At 36.7% G+C, this 19,102-nt stretch overlaps 1 protein-coding gene and 1 long non-coding RNA gene across 2 annotated transcripts in view; both read left to right on the top strand.

The window, feature by feature from the left end:
• Positions 1 to 1,750: 1,750 nt before the first annotated feature.
• Positions 1,751 to 3,949, top strand: LOC134331870 (uncharacterized). The gene is made up of 4 exons (XR_010015181.1): positions 1,751 to 1,814; positions 1,898 to 1,955; positions 3,746 to 3,793; positions 3,880 to 3,949. It is a non-coding gene; the product is annotated as an uncharacterized LOC134331870 (long non-coding RNA).
• A 2,620-nt stretch (positions 3,950 to 6,569) lies between these two features.
• Positions 6,570 to 19,102, top strand: part of si:ch211-199g17.2 (uncharacterized) — a 35,253-nt gene continuing 22,720 nt past the window's right edge. Inside the window, exons 1-19 of the mRNA XM_062985983.1 lie at positions 6,570 to 6,719; positions 7,494 to 7,622; positions 7,869 to 7,926; positions 9,227 to 9,307; positions 9,382 to 9,465; positions 10,508 to 10,560; positions 12,833 to 12,901; positions 13,503 to 13,527; positions 14,527 to 14,538; positions 14,630 to 14,704; positions 15,705 to 15,850; positions 15,960 to 16,064; positions 16,674 to 16,731; positions 16,830 to 16,874; positions 17,401 to 17,463; positions 17,550 to 17,689; positions 17,776 to 17,883; positions 18,578 to 18,635; positions 18,783 to 18,863. Coding sequence (XP_062842053.1) covers positions 6,570 to 6,719; positions 7,494 to 7,622; positions 7,869 to 7,926; positions 9,227 to 9,307; positions 9,382 to 9,465; positions 10,508 to 10,560; positions 12,833 to 12,901; positions 13,503 to 13,527; positions 14,527 to 14,538; positions 14,630 to 14,704; positions 15,705 to 15,850; positions 15,960 to 16,064; positions 16,674 to 16,731; positions 16,830 to 16,874; positions 17,401 to 17,463; positions 17,550 to 17,689; positions 17,776 to 17,883; positions 18,578 to 18,635; positions 18,783 to 18,863 — 1,540 coding nt within the window. The remainder of the gene's footprint in view (positions 6,720 to 7,493; positions 7,623 to 7,868; positions 7,927 to 9,226; positions 9,308 to 9,381; positions 9,466 to 10,507; positions 10,561 to 12,832; positions 12,902 to 13,502; positions 13,528 to 14,526; positions 14,539 to 14,629; positions 14,705 to 15,704; positions 15,851 to 15,959; positions 16,065 to 16,673; positions 16,732 to 16,829; positions 16,875 to 17,400; positions 17,464 to 17,549; positions 17,690 to 17,775; positions 17,884 to 18,577; positions 18,636 to 18,782; positions 18,864 to 19,102) is intronic.

Genomic DNA, 19,102 nt, shown 5'->3' with positions numbered 1-19,102 from the left:
AGTTAAATTATGAATGAACATTATATTTTGGAAAAGTGGAATTACTACTTTTTCAATGTAGTAAACAGCTTTTTATTGATAAAAAATTAAGATTACACTTTGGTCATGTAAACTCTGAGGTTTCTCATAATTCTATACGTTATGGCTATTATATAAAAATGTAAATCCTATAATTGGCAATCAGATTTAAAAAGATGAATACTGTGTAAAGCTTTGAAATGGTAATCTCCTAATAGTAACAAATGCAATACTATTTGCAACAAAATTAACAAAATGTTATTTGGCCATTTTGTTCCCCAATATTTGCATACTGATGTTTGTTGGAATCACTAGTCACTATAACATGTGTACTTGCAAACTCTATTTTACATTTGTTATTAGTTTTGCAAGCTGGTTGTTGTCATTCTTGTTTTACTTTTTGCCATACTATTAGGTAAAACATAAAGCATTCTCTGGATCTGACATACTTCTGTTGAATAATTCAACTGATGCAATTTATGAACTAAATTAAATCTGATTATTTATGGTTCAGTTTAAAGCTAGACTGAGTGCTTATAAATCACTTCTGAAGTAAACTATTTTCTTTCTTTCTTTTTGTAGCTATACATCAAGGACCAGGTATAGTTATTCATAATACAAACTGTTGTCAGTTACCTTGATCTTAGTTTTTTTATGAAGTATTATTGTATTTATTTTTTTCCTGTAGTTTACTTTCCCATTTTTGTTGTTCTGGACTACCAAAGAAACCCGAGACCAACTTCTCCTCTTATTGGTGAGTGTCATTCCATGTGTTTTGTTGTCTTTTGTTTTATCAGCCTGTTTGCCTGTAATATACGTGTGTGTTTGTTTAAAGGTCTGGATTTGGTCACGTTGTGTATCACTCCAGAAAGAATTGGTGCCTTTTACCTGTGTCATGTATGTGAGATGCAGTTAAGTTCTGGTGACATTATAGATCATCTAAGCTCTGTTAAGCATTACTCTAAATACCTGGTGAGTATTAGTTGTTGTCAATGAATTGACAAATCTTTGTGTCATTGAGAATGTCTACGTGTACAAAATAATTGTTTTTGCGCCACAACAAAACCCAGAAAAGATATAAGATCATAATCAATATACACAGATTTGGCATAACATTATGACCACCTTCCTAATATTTCCCCTTTTGCTGCCAAAACAGCCCTGACCCGTCGAATCATGGAGTCTGACACCTTTCTGTCAGAACCAGCTATAACTTCTTTATCAATTTGAGCTACAGTAGCTCATCTGTTGGATTGGACCACACAAGTCAGCCTTTGCTCCCCTCGTGCATCAGTGAGCCTTGGCCGCCCATGACCCTGTCGCTGGTTTACCACTGTTGGAACACTTTTGGTAGATACTGACCACTGCAGACCTGGAACACCCCACAAGAGCTGCAGTTTTGGAGATGCTCTTACCCAGTCTTCTAGCCATCACAATTTGGCCCTTGTCAAATGCGCTCAAATCCTTACACTTGCCCATTTTTCCTGCTTCTAGCATATCAACTTTGAGGATAAAATGTTGCTGCCTAATATATCCCACCCACTAACAGGTGCCGTGATGAAGAGATAATCAGTGTTATTCACTTCACCTGTCAGTGGTCATAATGTTATGCCTGGTCGGTGTACATATAAGATGATTGTGCAAATAAACAGTTAAACATGAATGTATTTTTCTTCTTGGTTCAGGCCCACAGTAATCCAGAATTGCTGTGTTTTGGTTGGTACAGTGATGGAATTTCTTGTCTGCCATCCAGTGTTGTGAAGGAGAAAAGCATTAATGGCTCTGGCAGACTACGGGTAAAGACAGTGCTGCAGTTGATATGTTATTTTTTCAGGTGTATCTGATAAAATGTTTAAGGTGTGTTTGTTTGTGATATTAGATATTTGATCTACCAAAGATGATGCTGAAGAAGGGCAAAAAACTGACATATTATCAAGGTAATTTTATCCTAATTGTTTATACACTTTGCTATATATTGTTTAATGTAAAACCATCAAAAATCCCATTACCTAAAAATTCAATCCAGACATCAGGTACTATCACACTGTTAATTTCACTATTTAAGTTCTAAACTTCTTTACCCCTCCCTTTATTAAAAAATGTCCAAAATATACACAGTAACTAACAGATTATATATATAGAGTATTTGTATTTACAGTAAAACATTAAACAATTAATAAATATTTTTATAAATCACCGTTTTTGTCTAACCTAAAATTTTTGTATTGTACGAAATAGTATGATTTAAGTATGATGAATTGCACACTTTTTTTGTATTCATACAGGGATTTTAAAATATTATTTATTTTATATGGCCTGGTTAGAGAATCTGCTTCTAAATGGCTTCATTACTTGGCAATATTCATCTTAAACAAACCCAAGATTTACTGAGACACAGGTTAATGCATACATAAGAAAATATAAGGACACCAGCCCACTGAAGTACCAGGTAAAGCAGTTGCTGTCTTATGAGCATAATGCATGCATACTCTGCTACATTATATTGATACTCAATCTCCAACTTGTTGTTTCTAATATTTAATGAATTAGTCTTGTATTTTTTCTTATCAAATTTCACTGGTAGGTAGTGGAACCAAAAATCTTACTTTACTAAACCTAAATGCTTAAAAGTAAATGCAACCCAGATAAACATGGTTGAATGAAGCAGTAAGTAATGCACATTTTGCCTTCATAAATGTGCATGAATAAAAGTAACATTTCTAAATAATTGCTTGTTTAGTTTTTTAAGCTCTTTCCAGACATGTCTTTCCTTTAATAAAAGAAAAAATAATAATAATGATGTTGGAACATGACCAGTTTTTTTTAATTTACAGTACTGAAATCTTAACTTCAGGTATCAGCACTTGGCACTGAAATCCTTACAGAAACAGTGTGCTGTCTCTCAGGTTTAGGAAAACATGGTGATTTCTTTTCGAGTAATTGTTATGCAGTATTAAGTTGTATGTTTGTTCGAGAACTTTTGTGACAAAACAACATGAAACTCTATATAAAAGAGAAACATATAACTAAATAACAAAAAAAAAAAAAAATTCACCACCACACATTTTCAAACTGTCCATGTCTTTTGTTTGGTTACTTTGGGTTCTCTCCAAAACATGCAAAAGGTCATGTCGTGTCAACCTCAACTTACAAATAATACTTTAAACTTACACCTAACACCTGAAGTAGCAGAAGGAGTATAGATTTATTGAGGATCATTATGTGAGCATGCATTAAAATGAGTCGGCTAACATATGGCATCTTTTCTGTCATCATATTTATCTTAGATCAAGCCCATTATTACATGATGATTCACATTCAATACCGCTGTCATTACGTTCAAGTTATACAGTATACCATTAAAGGGAACATAATTGTAGATGTTGTTTGCACAGAGCCTCTTACTTTATGATTGAGTTGCGTTTACTATGTATTATGGTATAGTTTTGCATCCAGTAAACCAAGGCACTTATACATACCTATTATATCTAAAAACGTTTTAAAAACTCCACAATCAGTTGCTCCAGGTGTTGGTGAATGTATTTACCTCCATTAGTCCAGTGTTTTTCTGTGTTGCACTAGACCCATCTTGACCCTGTTCAAAATAAGGCAGTAACTGAAAATGAATGTATAATGACTACACAAAATGTACACTGTTTACTTTCCTTATGACCGGATTGTGAACCCCTGATGTAATAATGCTTTTTTCAACTTTTCTACTGTCTAGTGATGTCAATGTTTTCCAAAATAGACGACGTGACTGAACTTATCAGAGGTAAGCCATGTTTAATTGTTTTAATATATCTGAGTATTTTTAATTACATATTTTAATGTATCTTTTGGTTTTGATAAACTGTCTAGTTGGCACACCAAAGAAGAAAACCATTCAGCAATACATCAGTGACCCTGCTAGAACTTACCCTTTGCTAGGTGAGATGCTTGTAACAGTCTTATATAGTACTGCCAGGTGGAAGTTTCAGAGCTTTGGGTCTTGTTTGGTCTACATGACTGATCATGCATCTATGTAGAACAACATTAATCATACTATAAAACGGTTTACATGTGTACATGCTTTCTTAATTATATCATGCTTGTTTTCTTCTAGGATTAAATTTCTTGCTTGAGTACTCCTGTCTGGAGAAGGATGGATGTTGTGGTTATCTTTGCACTTTGTGCAAAAAGAAGCTTTCAGCCAATAACATCATTTCTCACTGCATCAGCTTTGAACATATTGATTGTAGTCTGGTGAGTTTTTATGTGTGTATACATTATCAGTTTGAATTATCATGTTATTTGTTTTTAGCACTGCAAGAAATCAGTTGTCCTAAGAAAATAAATATCTAAAACAAAGCAAAACTATTTTTCAAAAATGATTTCCAACAGTTTTGGAATGCTTGCATACAGTACTTTATTTTTATCTGGGGTCTCTTAAATGGTTCTCTTCAGGTTAGAGGTGTAGGTCAGGGGAGTTAGATAGCCATGGGCGATGACCTGTCTTTTGGATCCTCATGGACTCTATATCAGGGCTTTAAGTGGAAAACAGCCCCAGAACATCATAAATCCACAATCATACTTAAAAGTGGCGATTGGACTGAAATATATCACTCTACTTTTCCAAATGGAAAATACTTAGCAGTGGTAAATCTCTACTGAAGGTGGATACCAAAATTTTCCTGAGATTTAATTGGCATTATTCAGAAAATGTTCACAAAAGCAGTAGGCCTTGCTTGCCTCAGATAAGGTCATTTCTGACACTAGTATCAGGCAGGGACTAGGCAAACTGGCATCCATGGAAAAATTATGAAGCCCAAAAATTGATTTTCTTAAAAAGACTTTGTCTGGTGTATGACGCGGGTAAATGAGATCAAACACGTAAACATGGTTGTGACAGTGTGATGGTCTACTTTTATAGTTTGGAGCTAGGATGATTTGACAGAAGCAAGGATCTTGCTTGCCACTAGTAAATTCTGAATGAAGCAGTTATTTAAGAGTGACCAGAGAATTTCTCACAGTGATGTCACAGACTGATCTCCAGTTATTAGAAGTGTTTTTAATAGTTTTGTGTTAATGTCACAACCAATTAGCAGGTTTTTTTAATTGAAAAGTGTGCTTTGTTTTTCCTAATGTTCTTTTTACATTTTGTTAAGGATCTGATACCATCTAGTATGACATGCAAAAAATATACACAATCAGAAGGGTGCAAATAATTTTAAATGTATTGTGATGTATGTTTTGTTACATTTTTCTTAACTTCACTGTTAATTTAAATGGGTTAAATGTAAATATATTTTTCAAAACATTCTTACTTATCCTAGTCAAGGGTGCAAATAATTTTAGAGGTAGGGGTACATATTTGGGTGTGTATTGAAATATGATTGTATTGTCCGTCACCTCATCCTGACCTGCTTATACCGTATAACTCGTTTTTCACATATTTTTATGGTCAGGCTATATATATACACTGCTCAAAAAAATAAAGGGAACACTTAAACAACACAATGCAACTCCAAGTCAATCACACTTCTGTGAAATTAACCTGTCCATTTAGGAAGCAACACTGATTGTGAATCAATTTCACCTGCTGTTGTGCAAATGGAACAGACAACAGGTAGAATTGAGAGGCAATTAGCAAGACAACCCCTATAAAGGAGTGGTTCTGCAGGTGGTGACCACAGACCATTTCTCTCTTCTCTTCCTTTCTGGCTGATGTTTTGGTCACTTTTGCATTTTGTCAGTGCTCTCACCCCTAGAGGTAGCATGAGGCGGTGTCTACAACCCACAGAAGTTGCTCAGGTAGTGCAGCTCATCCAGGATGGCACATCAATGCAAGCTGTGGCAAGAAGGTTTGCTGTGTCTGTCAGCACAGTGTCCAGAGCATGGAGCAGATACCAGGAGATGTGGAGGGGACCGTAGGAGGGCAACAACCCAGCAGCAGGACCGCTACCTCCTCCTTTGTGCCAGGAGGAACAGGAGGAGCAGTGCCAGAGCCCTGCAAAATGACCTCCAGCAGGCCACTAATATCCATGTTTCTGCTCAAACTGTCAGAAACCGACTTCATGAGGGTGGTATGAGGGCCCGACGTCCACAAGTGGGGCTTGTGCTTACAGCCCAACACCGTGCAGGGCGATTGGCATTTGGCAGAGAACACCAAGATTGGCAGATTTTCCATTGGCGCCCTGTGCTTTTCACGGATGAGAGCAGGTTCACAGTGAGCACATATGACAGACGTGACAGAGTCTGGAGACGCCGTGGAGAACGTTCTGCTGCCTGCAACATCCTCCAGCATGACCGGTTTGGCAGTGGGCCGCACAGCCCTCCATGTGCTAGCCAGAGGTACCCTGACTGCCATTAGGTACCGGGATGAGATCCTCAGACCCATTGTGAGACCATATGCTGGTGCAGTGGGCCCTGGGTTCCTTCTGATGCATGACAATGCTAGGCCTCATGTGGCTGAAGTGTGTCAGCAGTTCCTGCATGATGAAGGCATTGATGCTATGGACTGACCTGCCTGTTCCCCAGACCTGAATCCAATCGAGCACATCTGGGACATCATGTCTCGTTCCATCCACCAACGCCACGTTGCACCCCAGACTGTCCAGGAGTTGACTTATGCTTTAATCCAGGTCTGGGAGGAGATCCCTCAGGAGAACATCCGCCGCCTCATCAGGAGCATGCCCAGGCGTTGTAGGGAGGTCATACAGGCATGTGGAGGCCACACACACTACTGAGCCTCATTTTAACTTGTCTTGAGGAATTTCCACTGAAGTTGGATCAGCCTGTAATTTGATTTTCCACTTTGATTTTGAGTATGATTCCAAATCCAAACCTCCATGGGATAATAATTTTGGTTTACATTGATCATTTTTATGTTATTTTGTTCTCAACGCATTCCACTATGTGATGAATAAAGATTTTCAACTGGAATATTTCATTCATTGAGATCTAGGATGTGTTATTTTAGTGTTCCCTTTATTTTTTTGAGCAGTGTAGTATGTTTGCATACTTGAGCAGTCACTACAGTCTGGGCAAATGGCCACCTGTTTGATTATAATAAATCTTGGAGTGTGCTTTTGCAGCTCTCCCACTCACACAAAGGATTACCACACACACCGAAGTTTGGTATAAAATCTGTGGTTGCTTCTCAGCTTGTCAGAAGCTCAACTGTGGAATTGCTATGTTGTTATATGTTGCATAGATTAGTATTGTTATGGTCATTTATGTGCTGAATGGTCATTTACAGTATTTTGCTTGCTATTGCATGTGTTAATAAAATATTTACATATGAATCTTAATCCTCTGTCTCATTATCGATTCCTGAAAGCTTCTGTACTTTTTTTGATAACTTCAGGTATTACATATACCTGTTTTAAAACAAAGCAAAACATAGTCTCACTTTTAGTCATGCCTTAGCCCCACAGTGATTTGTATTTGAGTGTTTTTGCTTTAAGTGCTGAATTGTTTGTTTTGTTTTTTAGGGGGCAGCTCGCCTAGCATCTGTGAAGTGTCCTGAGAAAAGTTATACTCACTACTCCTACAGCTTCCATGAAGAGATCTTTCACGTGGCCAGTCAGGCTCAGAAACAAAGCCCTCCAGGAGAAATACAGGTATTGCAATTCTTTGTAATTACTTTAAGGGACTTTAATTTGGGATATGTAGTGTTTTGTTGGACTTTTGTAGGAACAGTGTCTGATATATGGTTAATGATTGTCTCATTATGACCTGGGTAAAGCCATGTTCTTTTTTTTTTTTTTGGTTCAGGAATACAATAATTTGTAAGCGTTTGGTTAGATTACTAGTAAAATCAAAAATTTTAATAATTATAATTTGAACTTTCTGCTTTTTGCTGTAAGAGTGTTCATCTGGATTTTAAAGACTTCAGGAACGTTAACTCCTTAAACTATGCAAATGGTAAGAACCTCAAACACATTATATGTTTTTGTTGTAGAAGTGTTTCTGGCAGTTTAGTTCTATAGATAATGCATTTCCACTGCCTTTCAAATAACTGCACTTTATTACTTACATTTACCCAGCAATAAAACTTCATAATGTCTTGTTGGTTGTTTAAAAATGGTTTATTTTCTTATTTAAAAACAAATTAAGTGATGTAAATGCTTTTATAAGTAGTCTTTGGTGTTTGGAGCTGATAAGACATCTGTAGGAAACCTAATATCTAATACATGTAGCTGGTTTGCTATCTAAATGAGCAACCTTGAAAGAGTCAGTATGCCCCAGATAGGGTATGTTATGGATATTGTAAGTTATATTGTAGAACTGATTGTTCCTCTTAGTCTTTTCTGGCTTAATAAAACAAAACAAAAATCTTTGAAGAATCAAAAGAGGGACCCACAGCTGCACAGGAAACTAAAGCCACAATATTTAAAATATTTCCACAGAAACTATAACCCACAAAATTACACTAAACACACAAAACCTAAATAACACTAATGTGTAGGAATGATCTGATACCTTTTCTCCCCCATACCTCTCATCATTGTGGCCAAAGCTGAAAAGAGAAGAATTTATGCAATCACCATGGTGGCCCAAAGTTTTCACTTTTACTTCCATATATCATGTCAGCAGTTTATGTAATGGTTCCATATGTGAACACATTGGGTACCATTACCAATTATCTTATTTTTACACCCTGCATCCCAGTTCAGACCTTCTTAGAACCGACTTCTCAAAGTGTCTTGTGTGGAGTTCTTCCAAGCACTCCATTTGCATCCAAAAGTTTAAAAAATGCTAGTAGGTGTATTGGTTACCTCCCAGCTGTGACTCAATTGGTTATCGTGCACTTTAATAAACTCATGCCTAATGTTTCTGGGTGAACTTTAGACCCAATGCAACCAGTTAATACTTAAATAAATTATATTTACCATAATGTCTTAGAAAGTTATTAAAGAAAATACTGATCATTTTAAGGGTTTGGTATATACGGAATATACTCGCCATCATGTAGGTTAGTTCACAGCTCTGTCCGTAGCCCACAGCCAGCATTATATACGTTCCTCAGGCCAACATGCTAATTCTTGAACAGCCCGAGCATTGGTTAGAATATTGGTTTAAGTTTTTAAGGGTCAGTGCTGCCTCATTTAATGTTCTACTAAATTTTTCGTGTTTTTAATTGTTTCTATGAAAATAGTGTTTGCTGTATTACATACAGTTCTTTGTGTTACTGGGTTAAGGCAGCCTAACTCTGTTTCTTTAGCTCTGAGCAAGCTGCAGCAGATAAGGAAAGAAAGTAATAAAGCTGAAGTGAAAGTCACTGTTACCCCAGGAGAACAAAGCTGTAAGTATGGTTTATTAGTTTATTAGTTGTAAATGCTAGAAAAAAAGTTTAATCCTTTGTTTTACATGTTGCAGTGATTGCTCCAGAGGCTCATGTCTTATCTGAAAGCACAACAACAACAGTAGTCTCAACAGTACATCAAAAAGGCAAAGCACAAGGTATAATAAAATATGTTACTTTGATTATCTCTTCTGATAATTTTATCTGATCTTTTATTCTCTGTCTAGTTTCTTTATACAGTGTGATAGTAATAAAGACTTGAGACTTTGTTTGTAATGTTTTTTAAAGTGTTACTCAGCCCATTAAGTTTACAGCTAGATGTATCATGACTACTCATGATTGAGGGGCATGATGCGTTTACCTTGTATAGTTAGCCTTTAAAACATGTTCTGGCTTTTTGTTAAGGGGGCGGCACGGTGGCTAAGTGGGTAGCGCTGTCACCTCACAGCAAGAAGGTCCTGGGTTCAATCCCCGGGTGGGGCGGGCCGGCTCCTTTCTGTGTGGAGTTTGCATGGTCTCCCCGTGTCTGCGTGTCTTACTCCGGGTGCTCCGGTTTCCTCCCACAGTCCAAAGACATGCAAGTGAGGTGAATTGGAGATACTAAATTGTCCATAACTGTGTTAGATATAACCTTGTGAACTGATGAACCTTGTGTAATGAGTAACTACCTGTTCTGTCATGAATGTAACAAAGTGTAAAACATGACGGTAAAATCCTAATAAACAAACCATAATCTTTGCCCACCAGACCTTCTTTTGAAATCTTGCCCATTCTCCTTTCCTCCATTCATAATCACCCCCTCATTGCTCCTACTTGCTTACCCTTATTGCTAGAGTAGATAAAGCCTTCTCAACAATATGTTAAACAAAGATACAAGAATGCAGAAGTGTTAGATATATTTAAACCTATTTCCTTCCCCCTACAGACGAGTCTGCACTGCATATTCTTTAACTGAGCACTTTATTAGTTAGACCTTTTATTAATTATTGGCTTCTCTGTAAGCTACACCTATTAAACAGATGCACTTTGTGAGTGTACAATTACTGTGGCCCATCTGTTGCTCTGTATAACACATTTGATCTAGAAGTGGTTTGGTTAATCAGTTCTAGTCAATCACTAACTAAGTAAATGTTGATTAATATTTTTGGACAGTGTGTGTATGAAAGGAATAATAATAAAAAAAAATGTTTTTCATCCTAGTAGATAGTACCACTCAGAAAAAAGACGATCAGCACTGCAAGATTCTGTGTTTGGTAAGTTTTTTAGACATATTTAATCTTTTTTTTTTTTTACTTCAAAAAATTAGATTACAGTGGGGCCAAAAAGTATTTAGTCAGCCACTGATTGTGCAAGTTCTCCTACTTAGAAAGATGAGATGTAATTTTCATCATAAGGTACACTTCAACTATGAGAGACAAAATGAGAAAAAAAAATCCAGGAAATCACATTGTAGGATTTTTAAAGAATTTCTTTGTAAATTATGGTGGAAAATAAGTATTTGGTCACCCACAAACAAGCAAGATTTCTGGCTCTCACAGACCTGTAACTTCTTCTTTAAGAAGCTCTTCTGTCCTCCACTCATTACCTGTATTAATGGCACCTGTTTGACCTCGTTATCTGTATAAAAGACACCTGTCCACAGCCTCAAACAGTCAGACTCCAAACTCAACCATGGCCAAGACCAAAGAGCTGTCGAAGGACACCAGGAAGAAAATTGTAGACCTGCACCAGGCTGGGAAGAGTGAATGTACAATAGGCAAGCAGGTTGTTGTGAATAAATCAACTGTGGGAGCAATTGTAAGAAAATGGAAGACATACAAGACCATTGATAATCTCCCTCGATCTGGGGCCCCACGCAAGATCTCATCCCGTGGGGTCAAAATGATCATGAGAACGGTGAGCAAAAATCCCAGAACTACACGGAGGGACCTGATGAATGACCTGCAGAGAGCTGGGACCAAAGTAACAAAGGCTACCATCAGTAACACACTACGCCGAGAGGGACTCAAATCCTGCAGTGCCAGGCGTGTCCCCCTGCTTAAGCCAGTACATGTCCAGGCCCGTCTGAAGTTTGCCAGAGAGCATATGGATGATCCAGAAGAGGATTGGGAGAATATCATGTGGTCAGATGAAACCAAAATGGAACTTTTTGGTAAAAACTCAACTCGTCATGTTTGGAGGAAGAAGAATGCTGAGTTGCATCCCAAGAACACCATACCTACTGTGAAGCATGGGGGTGGAAACATCATGCTTTGGGGCTGTTTTTTTGCAAAGGGGACAGGACGACTGATCCGTGTTAAGGGAAGAATGAACGGGGCCATGTATCGTGAGATTTTAAGCCAAAACCTCCTTCCATCAGTGAGAGCATTGAAGATGGAACGTGGCTGAGTCTTCCAGCATGACAATGATCCCAAACACACCGCTCGGGCAACGAAGGAGTGGCTCCGTAAAAAGCATTTCAAGGTCCTGGAGTGGCCTAGCCAGTCTCCAGACCTCAACCCCATAGAAAATTTGTGGAGTCCGTGTTGCCCAGCGACAGCCCCAAAACATCACTGCTCTAGAGGAGATCTGCATGGAGGAATGGGCCAAAATACCAGCTACAGTGTGTGCAAACCTGGTGAAGACTTACAGGAAACGTTTGACCTCTTTCATTGCCAACAAAGGTTATGTTACATATGTAACAATTGAGTTGAACTTTTGTTATTGACCAAATACTTATTTTCCACCATAATTTACAAATAAATTCTTTAAAAATCCTACAATGTGATTTCCTGGATTTTTTTTTCTGATTTTGTCTGAATTAAAAATTACAGACCTCTCTCATCTTTCTAAGTAGGAGAACTTGCACAATCAGTGGCTGACTAAATACTTTTTGGCCCCACTGTAAATTGTTGGCAAAATCTAAACTTAGTTTTTAGGGATTTTTTTTTCTATTTATTTCCCCTCAAGTTTTCACATTAGTCATATCCGATTACCTGATTGTTATTCACTCCTACTGCTGCTGACCTCCACTCCTAACCGAGGAGCTTCGCAACTGTCACATGGCCCCTCCGACACGTGTGCAGTACCAACCCATCTTTTAACCTGCTAAAAGCGAGTTTACTTAGGGATCTGTCCCAGCAATGGTGGGCTAGAGTATTTCACTACTGCACCACCCAAGCACTCCAGAATTTAGATCATTTCTTTTGGTAATGCATGTTCTAAATGTCTTTGCTTTGTGATCTCAGTTTCTGTCTAATAACAGTCAGTCATATTTGTATTAGAGATTGGGGTGTGGGGTGCTCAGGTGGTGCAGAGGTATATGCTAGCCCACTACTGCTCAGATCTGGGTGTCAGTGCGGTCTTAGTGCCGGTCCCAAGCCTGAAGGGTTGTATCAGGTCTGATCCACTGTGGCGACCCCTAAATATGGGAGCAGGCGAAAAAAATTGAGATTGGGGCACGGTCACAGAAGTTTGATGTTTAATTTAGATGTATTCACTAATGCTTGCATAATAAGGTCTTTCAACTTTTTTTTTTTCAAATAGGAATGTGATAAGACGTTCATCAACATATTAGATTACAAAGAGCATGTTAATGAAAACGAACACCAGCAGGTGAGTTTGGAAGTGGGTTGTTTTGAGGGTTTTGTGGGTATGTATGTGATGGCTGTGTGGTAAAGCTTGGAATTTAAGACTGATTGTTTTACATAGTTCCTTTTTTGCTTTTTTTTTTTTAATTTTTTTAATTTTTTTATAAACAATAATGCTGTTATTAGCTTGAATAACAATAACCTATCTAATATTCAGTGCTTTTTTTTTTTTTACTGATTCACTAAGTTTTGCAAGTATGTGGTATGTTGTATGCAGTGTGACAGGACTAATAGTCAAAATCTCCAGTCTTCTGTACAATGGTGGGCCAAAACAGTGGCTAAAATCCAGTGGTCACAATACAAATAATTGAGCAGGAGTAATAGACCTATAAAATAGAAGTGCTGCACCTCTACAAGCTTAATTTGTTTGGCACATAATTTTAGAGATGTGCTTTTTGGTTTCTTTGTGAGCTATGCTTAAATATTAAATCTTTGTGAATGGATGAAAATATCAGTTTGAAGTAGAGTATAAATTATCCTTTATTTATATATTTTATGTATCACTGTTCTGTGTTTGTGGATAAAGATGACTAATAATACTTTTTTTTGTTGCATGTTTAATACAGAAACTAGTCAAGCTGTTTGGACCAGGTAAAAAAAATATTTCTATTGTACAACCCCAAATCAGAAAAAGTTGGGACAGCATGGAAAATGCAAATAATGCATATAATACTAGTAATAATAATACACAAACACAGAGTTTATTACATTTACTTTGACTTTAATTTGATTGCAGACAGGATGAACCTGAGATATTTCATGTTTTGTTTGCTTAACTTCATTTCGTTTATTAGTAAACATCCATTCCTGCATTTAAGGCCTGCAGCACATTCCAAAAAAGTTGGGACAGGGGCAGTTTAGGGCTAATAATGAAACAAATAATGATTTTTTTATTTTATTTGCATTTTCCATACTGTCCCAACTTTTCTAATTTGGTGTTGTACATTTTTGTAACATCTGTGTGCGCAAATTCACAAATACCACATTTCTGAAGTGGTTTTTCAATGTATGTGAGATGTGGTATGTAAGATTATGCTTCTTTTAGGTGGATTATGTCATTTAGCCACACTAGCGTAGCATCACACCATGCATGTTTTATGTGTCTTATCTATTTTCCCCGACTTGTGCATAAATTTAAGCATAAACTTCATATCAGCTTTTTGTCATATTGGCATGATTTAAATTACAAACTTCATTCCTGGGACGTTGGGGGAATCTGTAATTTGCTTATTTGCTTATTCCTGCACATTTCTATGCAGAAAACTCTAAGAGTTCTCAGAGCAGAGCTCATCTCCTATGGCCTAAAGAGCAGTGGATGTTTCTGCAATGGTCAAATGAAAGGAACTTTAGTTTTAGAATAAGGTAGAATAAAAGATGCTGTAGACTGTTTTATGTCAGATGTGCTCATTAGCTAGCAACTTAACTTTCCTAAAAAATTTTGTCTAGAACACCAGTTACAAAATGTATGTAATTTAGCTTTTAAAAATTTTAAACCTGCAGAGTAAACAGTAATATTTATCGGGTTCATTTAAACATGTTTTTTCTGTTCATCATTCTCCTCTAACCATTTTCTTGTCTCTGTCTTTGTAGGCATGTTCAGTGGTATGTATTTCTTTAAGATAAGTATATTTGCATTAATGTCACTGGGAACTACTTTTTAAAAATAATATAATATAATCTTATCTCTGACCAGGTCTCATCTCGGAGATCAAACTGTACCAGTATCTGTGGTCTCACCGAAACAAGCCGTCCCCATCCCCCCTCATAGGTGAGATATAGAGTGTACATGATCCATCAGTTACCTTGTCAGTTCACAGTATTCTGTAGTTGTCTTAAGGTTTGTACTTTGTTCATTGTGAGACTGGGTGCATTTTCTGGGTGCCCAGCAAAATCGCTTTCTGCTGGTGGTGTCACTGGCAGTAAGCTTGAAATCACACAGGATATTGACATATTGGACTTGCAGTACAGTTTATTTGCATGTAGTTTTATATGATACTTATACAAGAAAGCTCTGGCAATGGCCATCCTTTGGAGACTTAAATAATTAAAAACCCAGCAAAAATGGCTTTATGAAACTTTGTGGCTTTATGTAGTGCATTAAGTATGTGTAGTGCATCACAGATGTGCAGATGACATTGTGCAAGATGTGCAGATGTTTTCATTAATGTGATATACATTGTATATGAGGGCAAAAGAGTCTGTCAGTGGGGCTCCCAGGCCTTGTTGATGAGGCCAGTTGCAGTCATTTCTAAACTGTTATGGCGTAATGTTTTGGTTAAGATTGACCACAGCCTCTTGCCAAGGGAAGTGGTTGAAGTAGTGTATGTCCGAGGTGGAAAAGATCATCCATAATCCTTTCTGCTCATTTCATTTCAGAGTTCTGAAGGCATTTAGATCCTGTAAAGTGGCATTTTACCAAACTACTTTCTACTGTACTGAGTAACGTCCAGTATACACCATACCAGGGTAATATGATGTTAGGACCTAGGCTGCCAGAAATCCTGCCCCTTTCCACATCTGTATGTGTTTAGATATCATTTACCAAGACTTGCTAATTGTATCACATAATGAAGTGCCTTGTCAATCCACTGTCATTTTAATTCTTGTTTTTCTTTCCTTTTAGTTTTGTTGACTCTTGCCTTTACAATATGCATAAGACATGTTCAAAAAATAATGAGTACTACCATGCTTGGTAGTCTGCTTGGTATAAGATTCTTAATCTGTTTCAGATTGGTGTTGCTCATGTTTTGCTTGCGTGTGTTTTTCAGGCCTGTCGCTCCTCACTGTGTTTGTGCACAGGCAGAATCGTGGTTCCACTTTAGCATTCTATATGTGTCATGCCTGTGAGATTAACATCCCTGTGACCTCTGCCTGTACACACCTCTGGTCCACACAACACTATTACCATGTCTTTGTGAGCATCTTATTTTTATGTTATAGCAAAACAACATTTCATATCCACTTTACATTACAAACATAACGGATTACACACAATTTATAATAAGTAAATTCTGCTTTATTAGGCATATAAAAGACCTGACCATGTATTCCTTGGTTCTCGGAATTTGAACCAAATTACAGAGTTTGCAAAAGAAGAGGAAAAACTGGAAAATAATACGGTCCTTCAGGTAAGCGTTAGTATATTCAATGTTGTATGAACATTGTTGGTTTTTTTCTAATGCTGTTTGTTCTTTGATATTTTTACTATTTTTTGCATAAGTAACATTTTCTGTTAAATAACTTATTTATTTGTCAAGGAGAATACACAATTCATAACTATTAAGATTATGATTTTGCAGTCTGTAAGACCTCCACATCTGCTATAAATCAAATAAAACATGATTTGTGCTAATGTCTGACCTAGTAAATGCATGTAAATGTGAGTAATGCATTTTTGCTGAATGTTAAATTGTTGTAAAAGCGTTAGTGTATGCTAAATTAAACCAAGATTTTTTTCTTTAAGTAAATGTTACATGTAAACATGTAAACATGCAGGTTTATCAGACGACAGTGGTATCATTACTTAAATGTAAATGTAAATTACTTAAGGAAACGTGTCTCGTAACATTTTAAAGCCATTTTACTCTTCTCTTAGTCTTGTTTTAGGACTTTTGTAATTTAATGAAAGTTAAAAGATGAATGTAAGAACATTTTGTGTGTGTAGGGTGGTAGGATTTAGAAGTTAGAATAGTTCCCCTTGCGACTGTATAATTTCTTATGTTTACTATTGTTATCAGGTGTGTGACCTTCCAACTGATCACTTTGGGATGTTCAGGACTCTACCATATGAAAAAGGTAATAATTGTGAATGATTCTTCTTGTAATCACAGAAGTTACAGAAGAAAGTAACTTTTGTTGTTAATTCATCTTTGCTTTATTTACTCTTTCTTTAGTCATGGGAAGAATTCGAAAGTTAAAGCTGAGCAAATACATTCAAGGTGAGTGTTTTGATCAATTGCACTGGAACTTCCAACAGCTTATTGTGAAGCTGCGTTTACAAGTATATTGCATTTTAAACTTCTTTAACCTTTATTTATTGAACTAAGAAAGGTATGATGAAATGACTTATTGTTTCCACTGACCAACTCGATTGTATTTTGTAAATACAAACATTTAGAATTGGATTCCTGTCTCATGCTCAAGTTGGGACAGGGGCTAAAGTAAGAGTGTACATTTTGAAAACAGAATGTTCTTTTTAGTTGCTCTGTTAAATGTGTATTGGAAAGCCAGTAGTGTACCCAATCAAAATAATACTTCACTAAATACAAATTTATTAGTAAAAAAATGATCTGTCTACAAACAAAATAGTTGCAACAAGTACCCAAATTCCAAGAGATTTGTTAGGGTTTTTTGTAAGGTTATGGTTTTTTAACGGTTATTTTGTAAATGTGTTGTTAATATCTGTCTTGGTTGGCAGCACTTATATTGAACACATATTTGTGTGATGCACCATATGTTTTACAGTTGAAAAGCGTGTGACACTCCAGGCATTCTCAAAAAGTTGTGACAGAAAGTCTTCTGTGGTTGGTAAGTGCGGTTCACCAAACAAATAGATAAATGATTGTAAAGTATGATGAACTGAATGTACATTACAACGTTTATTTTGTTATTAGGTCTGCAGTTCATGGTGAAGTATGCTATAAAGAATCCTTATTCCAAATGTGGTTATCTGTGCTTGCTGTGTGAAAAGATGCTTCCGGAAAGACATGCCATTGTCCACATCTTAAGCACTTCTCATGTGGTTGCCTATCTTGTAAGTGTTTTAACCAGACTAAATGCCTATAATATAAAAGTATTGGCATTGTATCGTCAACATGCTGGCTGTGTTTTTACATACAGAATCTGGCCCATCCTGGTTCTTTGAGCAGAGAGGAGGCTGAACAGATGTCTTTGGTTACAGACCTGGCACAACAGGCGGAGAAATTAAGTCCTAATGTAGATTTCCGGGTGAGAGCTCAAACATTTTTTCAAATGTTAAACTTGAAAAATAGGTGGCAGGGTGCAGAGCTTCTGGGTTCAAATATTACCTTGGTTCACTGTCTGTTTCCTTTCACCTTCCAAAAACAGTGAGTGGATTAGTTACTTTTAACAGCACTAAGGTGTAAATAAGTGAATGGCATTAGAAAGTAAATGTAAGTGTGAGCCCCTGTAATGACCACCTTGCCTTCAGACCCACTGCAATCCTTACAGCACAATTTATACATTTTAGGTTGGTCAGTTATAGTATTATAATGGTGTTCATAAAAACTGAAACATTTAGGCATTTTGTAATTAGTTTGTTGATTAAAACTATCTTTACTTTATCATGACAGTTGCCACTGGTTACAGTAAATATGATAATATTTTTTTACTTTTTTTCCACTCCAAACAACGCATGTGACCATGATGTTGTAAAGGTGTCTCTTAACATGAAAAAAACTTGAGTAAAAATGCTATTTTAAATTTCAAAATATTGTTCAGATATTGTACTCAGACCACCTTGAGTGACTAGTGGATTCTTTCTTCCTCATTGACCAGATTTCTGTTTTAATGTCTTCTTCATCTTTGTCTCATCCACTGTTTGTCACTCAGACAAAAATTCCAAATATATTCTAGAATTGATTTTCATTATTTGTCTTGTCTTTTAACTATCTGTTTAAAGGAAGTGGAACTAAGCTTTGAAAAATTCCATCCAGTTGAAAGAGGCAGCTATCAGACTGGTAAGTAGTTTTGTGAATGAATATGCTTTACATTTGCAATTTTCATCTGTAAATTTTTGGATGTGCATTATTGTAATATAACGGCATAAAAATAGGCAGCCACTGTAAGTAATAAATCGCTGTTTTGTTACTTTTGTTTTGTGACAGCAACAGGTATTCTGCAGTCGGTTTTAAGCGAACAAGGATTAGGAGAACTGAAACCTTCTGTTGTCCCTGGAGCCAAATTGGGTAAGTATTAATATTTTGTTGTTTCTGAGAGAAAAATGTGATGACTGTGTTTAGTGAAAAGCATACAAGCATAAGAATATTCACTGGCCATGGAAAAGGCTATGAAGGGGCTCATGCTGACTTAAAAACACTTACCATGAACATTAATTCATTGGCTAGTTTACATGTTAGATCCACCATATAGATGCTTTTAGTGGGTGTAAAATTACAATCTGTAGCCCATTTTTGCCGTCTTTACC

Source organism: Trichomycterus rosablanca, chromosome 2 (genome assembly GCF_030014385.1).
Source record: "Trichomycterus rosablanca isolate fTriRos1 chromosome 2, fTriRos1.hap1, whole genome shotgun sequence".
NCBI lineage: Eukaryota > Metazoa > Chordata > Actinopteri > Siluriformes > Trichomycteridae > Trichomycterus > Trichomycterus rosablanca.
The sequence above is the reverse complement of the archived record's forward strand: the minus strand, read 5'-3'. Positions and strand labels throughout refer to the sequence as shown.